The sequence below is a fragment of the Miniopterus natalensis genome, chromosome 3 (assembly GCF_054644295.1).
Source record: "Miniopterus natalensis isolate mMinNat1 chromosome 3, mMinNat1.hap1, whole genome shotgun sequence".
In the NCBI taxonomy this organism is placed as follows: domain Eukaryota; kingdom Metazoa; phylum Chordata; class Mammalia; order Chiroptera; family Miniopteridae; genus Miniopterus; species Miniopterus natalensis.
In genome coordinates this window covers 97,760,298-97,769,253 of record NC_142083.1, presented here as the reverse complement: position 1 = coordinate 97,769,253, position 8,956 = coordinate 97,760,298, and the positions used below count along the sequence as shown (strand labels likewise).

Sequence of the window (8,956 nt, the reverse complement as noted above, 5' to 3'; positions counted from 1 at the left end):
GTAACTCTCCCGCCTCTGAGCCTCACACCATTGGTGGGAACATAAACTGGGCCTGACCTTTGAGAGGACAATTTGGCGGCGTTTACTCAAATTTAAAATGAGCATGCCCTCCGCCCAGCCGGTGTGGCTCAGCGGTTGAGCATCGACCTATGAACCAGGAGGTGACAGTTTGGTTCCCGGTCAGGGCACAGGCCCAGGCTGCAGGCTTGATCCCCAGGAGAGGGCGTGCAGGAGGCAGCCGGTCAATGACTCTCTCATCACTGATATTTCTCTCTCTCTCCCTCTCCCTTCCTCTCTCTGAGATCAATAAAAACATTTTTTTTTAATTTTAAAAATAAATAAATAAAATGAGCACACCCTTCAGTCCAGATAGTCACACTTTCAACAGTGCCCACAGAGGCTGGGACAAAGATGTTCGTGGCAGCCTTCATTCACCCAGCAAATATTAAGCCCTGTGCTAGGTGCTGGGGAACCAGCAGTGAATGAACCAGGTGCGGTTTCCTCTTTCCTGGAGCCAACATTCTAGAGGAAGAGACAACAAGCACGTAGACAAAGAAATAAATGAGGTAATTGAAAATAGCAGGAGTCTGTAAAGACTATAACTCCAGGAGAGGGAGAGGCTTTTGATATATGAGTTGAGGCCCACAGGACAAGGAGGAGCCAGCCTCGGGAAGGTTCTGGGTGGTCCTGGCAGGCCTGAGGGAAAAGGCTGCAGAACAGAAAGGAGGCTGGTGCAGAGGGCAGGTCTTCTCGGCCACACCGAGGACTTGGCCTTTATACTCCGTGTGAGGTGGGAGCCACAAGAGGCTTCAGGCAGAGGAGGGATCTAGTTGGACTTGAGGGGTTGCATGGGGGATGGGGGAGGCAAAAGTGGGAGCAGAGACCAGTGGGGAGGCCACTGTAATGGTCAGTGAGAGGGGCTGGTGGCTGGGATTCAGGTGGTAACAGCCAAAGGAGGGGAGAAGTGGTTAGATTCTGGATACATCTTTTAAAACTTTTTATTGCAAAGGACAAATATACAGAAAAGTGCACAAGTCATAAGTGTACAGCTCAATGAATTTTCACAAAGTGAATATAGCCCTGTCATGAGCACACTAGGTTCAAGAAGCACAGACCTGTGCTCGCTACCTTTTAAGGACAGAAAAAACAGGATTTCCTGTGGGGCTGAGCATAGAGAGGAAGGAAGCCTCAAAGAGGACCCCCTGGCTTTGACCAGAGCAACTGGAAGAACAGAAGTGCTCTTATCAGAGATGGGGGAAGACCAGGGGAGGGGGAATCTAGAGCTGAGCAGTGGATATTTCGAGTTTGAGATGCTTATTAATATCTAAGGGAAAATGTCAAGCAGCAAGTTGAATACATGGGTCTGGAGTTCAAGGGAATGTTCTGGGCTGGAATGTTCAGGGTGACTCTGCCCTGACCTGGATACATAAGACTGTTGTAGGCCACAAGGGCTGTTTCCATTTGAACTGTCATGAGGACTAAATGAATCAGTAGTTGGGGTTGGGGACTGGTACTGACCTCTGATGTCTTCTGCCAGCCCCCCTCTGCCTGCTGGCGTTGTTGCTACCATCCCTTGGTCTGGGGGCCCCCATCTCGCCAGCTGAGTCCATCAGCCAAGCCTATAGCCTTGCCCTCTACATGCAGAAGAATACGTCAGTGCTCCTGCAGGCTTATGTGAGTGACACCAGGCATGCGAGGGAATGAGGGGAGGGGACTCTGCCTTCCTGGCCCAGCTCTGGGTAGGGGAAACAGAGCAAGGCCAGGGGAAGGTTCCTCTATGAGCCTGAGGCTACAGGGGCTGTCAACTAGAGACACGCCCACATGAACACTGTCACTGATGGCTGGTGACCCATTCTTTCAGTCTCAGCTTCCTCATCTGCAAAATGGGTTGGTGATCCTGCCTTTGCTGACCTCTTGGGACTGTTTCAAGATTCAAAGGAAGCACGCAGAGGGAGGGGCTTTGCCGGGTCCTGATCATTTCCACAGGCACCTGGCTGTGTTGTTTATTTGATCTTTATGCCATGCTGGGCACTCTCTCCCATCATCTTATTGACCCCCGCCGAAAGTTCTGAGACATGGAGTTATAACCCACTATACAGATATGAAAACTGAGTCTGAAAGAGGGTGAATAGTTCGCTGGAGGTCACACAGCTAGTAACTGAAAGTGCCAGGATCTTAAACCAGGTCAATGACATTTGATGCCAACTCCCCCATCCCCCAACTATCTAGAAGTTCAAACAGGCAGCCTGTTGGCCAGGCCTGTTTTCTGGTTGGGCCACGCAGTGCTTGTTCAATTTCGAAAATAAATGCCTGTCTAAACCGGGCACAGGAATCCTATTGGCCAAAGCGCCTGCTCCCCAACCCCTGCCCATCTTAGTCTTGCTTTCTTCCCCAAGGTCATGATCTGCCTGGCCCGGGGACCTCAGGAGTTTGTGACTCTTCCACTGTCCTATGTTCCAGGCCCATGTGAAGTTACTAAATCTAGTTCCTAGTCCCATAGCTGCCACCATTCCCTGGGTAGCTTTGGGCACCCTGAGCCTGTTTCTCCACCTGTAAAATGGGGATGTAGGGCTAGGTGATGTATGAATGAGGGGATTTATTAGTGAGCACTGAGATTCTGTGGATTTAGGTTTGTGGAGGCAAGAACTTTAATGGAGAAGGCACTCAACTAAACTTAATAATATTAACAATTATTTATCAATTTTTATAATAAAATTAACAAACATAAACAACTAAGTGCTGTAAATAAAAAAGAAATATACGTACTGTAACTACATTGTCAATGACATATTTGGATCGAAAATATTATAATAAATAATTAACATAACCTGTGTTCATGATATTAATATAAATATGTTATTTATTAACGGTGGCTTATCATGCTCTTATTGTATGCCAGGTGCTGTCCTAGGGGCTTTATCATCTCACAATAATACTGACACATGGGGATTATTGAAGCCGTGATTCAAAGTTACACAACTTGCACATGGAGGGAACTAAACTAGAACTCAGTAGAGCCCAGGCCCTGTGCTAGGACCTCCCACCGACTCTCTGAGGGGTAGTGGATGGCAACTCCCCCTGGGAAGATGCTGGTCTCACAGAAGGCAGATGTGAAATCACACGGAGCCTCAGGTACCCCTTTAGTCCCCTCACTTCTGTCTCTGTCCCTCATGCAGCTCCAGTACCAGGGCAGCCCTTCTAGTGACCCTGGCTTCTCAGCCCGAGCTCCAGCTCAGCAGCCTGCCGCCTGCCGCTGTCTCCTTCAAGACCTGGCATGCCTTGGATGATGGGGAGCGGCTGGGCCAGGCCCAGGGGGCCTTCCTGGCCTTGACCCAGCACCTCCAGCTCGTGGGGGACGACCAGAGCTACCTGAACCCTGGCAGTCCTGTCCTGCTGGCTCAGTTCAGGGCTGCGAGACTCATGGCCCAAGGCCTGCTGGGCAACGTGGCTGCCATCATGACTGCCCTGGGCCTGCCCATCCCCCCGGAGGAGGACACTCTCAGGCTTGTCACCTCTGGGGCCTCAGCCTTCGAGAGGAAATGTCGAGGCTATGTAGTGACCCGGGAATATGGCCAGTGGACAGACCGAGCTGTGAGGGACTTGGCTCTGCTCAAGGCCAAACACCCTGGGCAGAGGAGGCAGGACTTCCTTCAGAGGCTGCACCACTTCTGTCACAGCGGACTCTTTCTGCCTTGCTTCTTGGCTGGACAGGAGGCACATCTTGCCCAGCAGACAGGGATTGTGTGCCCTGTACTGGGACTGTTTCCTGGGAACCAGGTCTCAAGTCCCGTTGCCTGGGCCTTCCTGCCTGGGGCCTGGGCCTCCCTTCCAGCTCTGGGTGGGACTCCAAGGAGATGTTTCATGAGTCACCAGTCCAGTGGTCCTGGCTGCCCACCTCCTGGCTGCCGAGAAATACCTCTTTGAAGAGGCCTCAGTTCCCACTCTACTGGGAAGGGCAGATGGTCTCCTTCCTGGGCTCTTCCTGAGAACTCCCCCCTCCTGTGACTTTGGGAAGGCCCAGGGGCTGCCTTCCTGTCCCTGCCCCACTTCCTGTGTGAAGATGCGGGCTTTGCGCGGCCCACAGGCCTCTCTTCTCTTTGCCGGCGTTCATTTCCTCCCCTAGTCGACTTTTCTGACTGTGGCCAGCTGCGGCTTCCCATCTTAAGGGGCTTCACTTCCCGATCAATGGAAGTTCAATTCTTAAACTAAGGAGTCAGTCCGGTCTGTTCCCTGCCCTGGGCTGACAGGTGGCGCCCCTGACCCGGGCTCTGGGGAACCTCCTAGGGTACCGTGGCTTTTGAGTATGTCTGGGGGACCAGGCTATACCCCAAGGATCCTATTCTCCTCAAAGGTGTCTCCCCATTTTCAACAACTGTATATACTGGTAACTTTAGTGTCTTGGGTTTTTTTTACATTTTATTTTAAAAAATTTAATTTATTCTCAGAAATGAAGCTCTTTTAAGGTGTCGATTGTTTCACTTCACAGACCTGGCTTGGGAGGAAGAGGAGGTGGAAGGAAAGGGCGGAGGGCAGTGAGGGGGGACATCAAAGGAAAGGGGGGGACATCAAAGGAAAGGGGGGGCATAAAGGAAAGGGGGGGCATAAAGGAAAGGGGGCAGGGGTGGGATGGGGACCGGAGAGGGCAGCAGGTGGAATCACTCTGCGGAGAGGGACAGAGGGAAACAGAGTGGCATGGGGCCAAGAGGAGATGAGAGAGGAAAATGACAAAGTGGTCCCCGGAGCTGGGTACAGGGGGGACCAAGAGAGGCAGACCCGAGGGCTGGAGAAAAGAGGGAGAAAGCGAGAGTGATGGACATGGGAAGTCACAGACTGAGACAAGAAGGTCCCTGGAGAAAAAGAGAGGGCGAGGAGCGCAGGCGGAGAGGACAGGGGCAGAGCCGAGGGACGGAGGAGGAAGGCGGCTCGCGGGGAGGGGCGGCAGCGGCGGGCGCGCGCTCAGGCCGGGCCCCCGGGCCCCAGCTGGCCCAGGTCGGCTTCGGTGCAGCTCACCCACTCGCGGTAGAGGCCGCACACGCGGAGCCCCAGCACCTTGGCGGGGAAGACGCCGGCGGCGGCGGCGGTGGCGGCGGCGGCTGCGGCGGCGGCGGCGGGCTCGGGCCGGGGCCCGCGGGGCTCGGCGCCCAGCGCGGCCAGAACGGCGTCCACGGCGGCGCCGAGCGCGCGGGCCTGGCGCGCCGCGTCCTCCAGGCGCCGCAGCAGGCGCGGCGCGCGCGGGTTCAGCTCGGCCTGCAGGCGGCGCACCGCGTCCAGCAGCGGCGGCAGCGCGGCCAGCGCCCCCGCGTCCAGCCGCAGCCGCTCGGGCGCGGGCAGGCCCGCGTGGCCCGGCGCCGGGGCGCTCAAGCCCGCCACCGGCAGCCGCGGAGGCGAGAAGCCGGGCAGCCCGAAGGGGTCTCCCTGGTGCTGCACCTGCGGAAACACGGCGGTCAGCGGCCTCCGGGGCTCCTCCCCTCCCGGGCCGCGTCTCCCCCGCCTCGCGAAGGACAGTCCCTCCTAACCGGGCTGCCGTGTTTGTGATAACACGGAACACAAAGCGGGCTTTAAACCAGTGCCTTTCTTCCCTCATCTCTAAACTGGAGGTAACACTGTCAACTTCATAAAGTAGTTATGAGCATGTTAAAAAGCTTAAGGTCCGAATATATGGTGACAGGAGAAGATTTGATTTTGGGTGGTGGGCACGAGGTGCAATATGCAAATCTTGTAACGTAGAAACCAACCCACACCAGATACCTATATGATCAATGTCACCCCAATAAATTTAATAAAAGATAAAAATAAATAGCTTAAGGCAAGTCCTGGCCCACGGGAAAAGCACAGTGAATGTTAGCTCTTTTACTAAATGCTATCTTACACGCCAGGGTTGCAAATCCTGTCTCCATTTACTAACTGTTCAGTTTCTTACAAAAACATTTCCCTTCTCTGAGCCTCAGTCTTCTCATCTGTAGAATGAGGGGTACAGCTCCCTGCTCTCTCTTCCTACCAGGAATCTCCAGAGAATCATATGAGACAATGCAGGAACTAGCCTGTTTTACTCTCTCCCTGCACCCTCCCCCACCTCTGCACCACCCCGGCACACGGCAGGGGCTCCAGAATAACTGTCCTATGAATGAACAACTGAAAGCTAAAGGTGATTTGTGTAATTTGGAAAACTGCTATAACAATACCATTTATCCTTTGCTAACATCTTGCCTCTGGTTCAGGTATTGCGCTTTCGGTTTTAAACACACTATTCCTAATCTACCCAATAGTGGGTGTGATGATAATGATGATGATTTTGTAAATGATGACATTGGGGCTGAAGAGGTACAGTGACTTGACCTAGGTCATCCATCTAGGAAGGGGCAGAGCTGGAATTTGAACCAAAGTTGGCAGGACTACAAAGCTAGTTCTATTATCCCACTACCTGCTGTCATAATTCTTACATCATTATTTTAATGTTATCATTCCTGCTAAAGGTCACAGCAAAAAGGCAGGCCCACAGTTTGTCTGATCAAAGGCATACCCTTCCTCCACTACACCAGAGTAATTTGGAGAAATGCCTTCTTTCCTTGGTCAGGGCCCTCTACCCAACCAAAGATGTTGGAAGATCTCCCTCCTTTGTAAAAGTCCTTTCTTGGGATGGAATTTTTGCCCCAGATTGAAACCCCTTCTTGGCCTCTCTGTATAGCACAGGTAGAAGAGTTCACGTGTCATCTTGTTCAACTGCCTCCTTTTCCAAGGCCCATGGAGGTGAGGTGACAAAACCATACAGAGCCTGGACCCTAGGTTTCCTGACTCCGACCAGAGTTCTCTACACTCTCATGTTGCCTCTGTCTTAAAGCACCAAGGAGGGAGCCTCCAAGCTGAGTGGATGAAGGGGCATTTGGGGAACAGAGATGATCCTCTTCCAATCTGCTGTGTGGCCAGGGGCAAGTTATCCCTCTTGGAGCCCCAATTTCTGCAGGTGGGAAATGAGGTTGAGAAAACGGGTGGTCAAGTAACCCTCTGATCTGTACTTCCCTGATCCCCAGGCCCCCTGGCACCCCCACACCCATCCCCACTCACATATTCCTGGAGCAGCTGCTCAGCATATTTGGTGAGGAGGCGGGCAAGGCTGTGTGTCTGATGGATCTTGGCCTCCAAGAGGGGAAGGGGTGAGATTGAGGAGTCAGCCTGGGGGTCTTCTGGTGGGAAAAGGGGGGAGGAATGAGGGCTTCCCAAACCCCTACTCCTGACTTTGTTCAGGTTGGCTCTTTCTTCCTGAACCCAGAAGCTCAGCTCTGAATTCTCCAACTTTTAAGCCATGCAGGCTCTGTCCCATTCCAACTGAGGGAAAATGAGATACCAGACATTTGCAAAACGTTTGTTCTGCCTGAAACGTGTTAGCTGTCCTCAAAATACTATTAAAGCCAAATTCAAATACCACCTCCTCAGTGCAGCCTTGGATTCACCCCCTCCCTTAAATTAACTTCTTCCTTCTTCTTGAGGCCATTTGTTCATGCTTCTAAGGTAGTTCCTTTAATGGCTCTTTTATCTGTGTGAACTGGCCTCAGCCTGGGAGATCTTTGAGGATTGGGCTCACATATCTGTACCTCTGTGATTGTTGGTGGAATTCAACATCACCGAAGCACAGAACTTCAAATGGGAATGCGCCTTTCAGCCCATTTTACAGATTGGGAGACTGAAATCCCACTTCCTCCCTGATAGATGTTTTGCGCAAGCAGCTGGGCTGGGCACCTGGCAGCATCAATGAATCCGCGACCAGTCTTAGCAAAAGCGGAAAGGTGATGCCCCGCGAGGACTACATTTCCCGAGATACCCCGCGCCCGCGCCCAAGGAACGCTGGGAAATGTCCTGGCTTCTCAACTCCCGCGCCACTCCACCACCACCACAACCACCACCCCCGCCTGAGTTTCCCACCGCCTATCCCTATCCGTATCAGTCCTGACTTTCGTCTCCTGTTGTCATTCACATCTCTTGTGGCCCGAAGACTTTCTCCTCTAACCCTATCCCTCCCTCTGGCCCCCAGCTCTGCTGCTTCGCCAACATTCAAAGAGGATCCAGGCGAACAGCCCGAGCCACGACCCCAGTCTCCCCCCAGTGTGTACTCTAACCGGTTATCTAACCTCTAAACCCGCGTCCCTGAAGGTACAGCCCCAGGCCTCCTCTGAACTCTGGCGCTATTACCTTCCCACAGCTCACCCAGAGATCACCGCCTGTTACCTGACACCCAGGCCCTGCTCTGCCCCACTCGGGCCGCTCCCTTCCCCGACCCGAAGGTAGCAGGGACCCAGACCCCAGCTTCCAGCCCTTCAGACCACTGCTCCCGCTGGGCACTCGGCATCCACCCTTTAGCCCCTTACCCAGACTTCCCTCCCTCCGGCTCATGCTGGCCCCGGGCTGATCCCGGTTGCCTCCACGCCCCCCTTCCAAGGGGGGGGGGGAGGAGAAGGGGGAAAGGGGTAGGGGCGGGTCCGGACGCAGCCAATCAGGGCTCGAACCCCAAACAATTCCCCCCCCTCTCCCGCCCCAGGCAAGATTCCTTGTCCCTGAGCTCAGTTCACTGCCTGCCCGCCCTAGTCTAGGAAGGGGCCTGAGGAGGCTGGCAGGTTGTCTGCATGGTGGATTTGGGACCTCGATGCTGGGGCGCCTAGGCCTGGGAGGTAGTCCTGCATCACGCCAGGAGGAGAAGGCTCCGCTCTGGGGCAACGCTTGGCGCCCTGGCTGCTTTTCGGAGAAAACTGGGGCTGTAGGAGAGGGCAGAGCTGGCAGGACAGGAATGTGCAGGCACTCTCTCTTGGCTGGAGGGAGGGGGTGAGGCGGTGGGAGAGAGCCCGCGATGGGGGGGCCTAAGGCTTGGGCAACACCTGCCCAGGCATACACCTCCTGGCCTATCTTAGATACTTTCGCTCTGTGTCTCTTGCACCTACTAGGAGAGGGACAGATACAGCAGCTCACC

General features: G+C 54.0%; 2 protein-coding genes across 3 annotated transcripts; one reads left to right on the top strand and one right to left on the bottom strand.

The window, feature by feature from the left end:
* Positions 1-1,524: 1,524 nt before the first annotated feature.
* LOC107541983 (cardiotrophin-2-like) lies at positions 1,525-4,165 on the top strand (the record flags this gene model as incomplete). The annotated part of the gene is given in 4 exon segments (XM_016219179.2): positions 1,525-1,674; positions 3,177-3,217; positions 3,219-3,750; positions 4,124-4,165. Coding segments are annotated over 4 exon segments (765 nt in total), but the record flags the coding sequence as incomplete, so codon positions are not given.
* Positions 4,166-4,956: 791 nt separating this feature from the next.
* On the bottom strand, positions 4,957-8,385 carry CTF1 (cardiotrophin 1). Of its 2 annotated transcripts, none has more exons than XM_087815166.1 (3): positions 8,361-8,385; positions 7,063-7,181; positions 4,957-5,427 (listed from the first exon to the last, which is right to left on the bottom strand). In XM_087815166.1, the coding sequence occupies exons 1-3, from the start codon at positions 8,383-8,385 to the stop codon at positions 4,957-4,959; spliced, it is 615 nt and encodes a 204-aa protein (XP_087671292.1). The 2 variants fall into 2 exon arrangements, with proteins under 2 accessions (XP_087671292.1, XP_087671293.1); XM_087815167.1 differs by having other exon boundaries at positions 7,063-7,178.
* Positions 8,386-8,956: the final 571 nt, after the last annotated feature.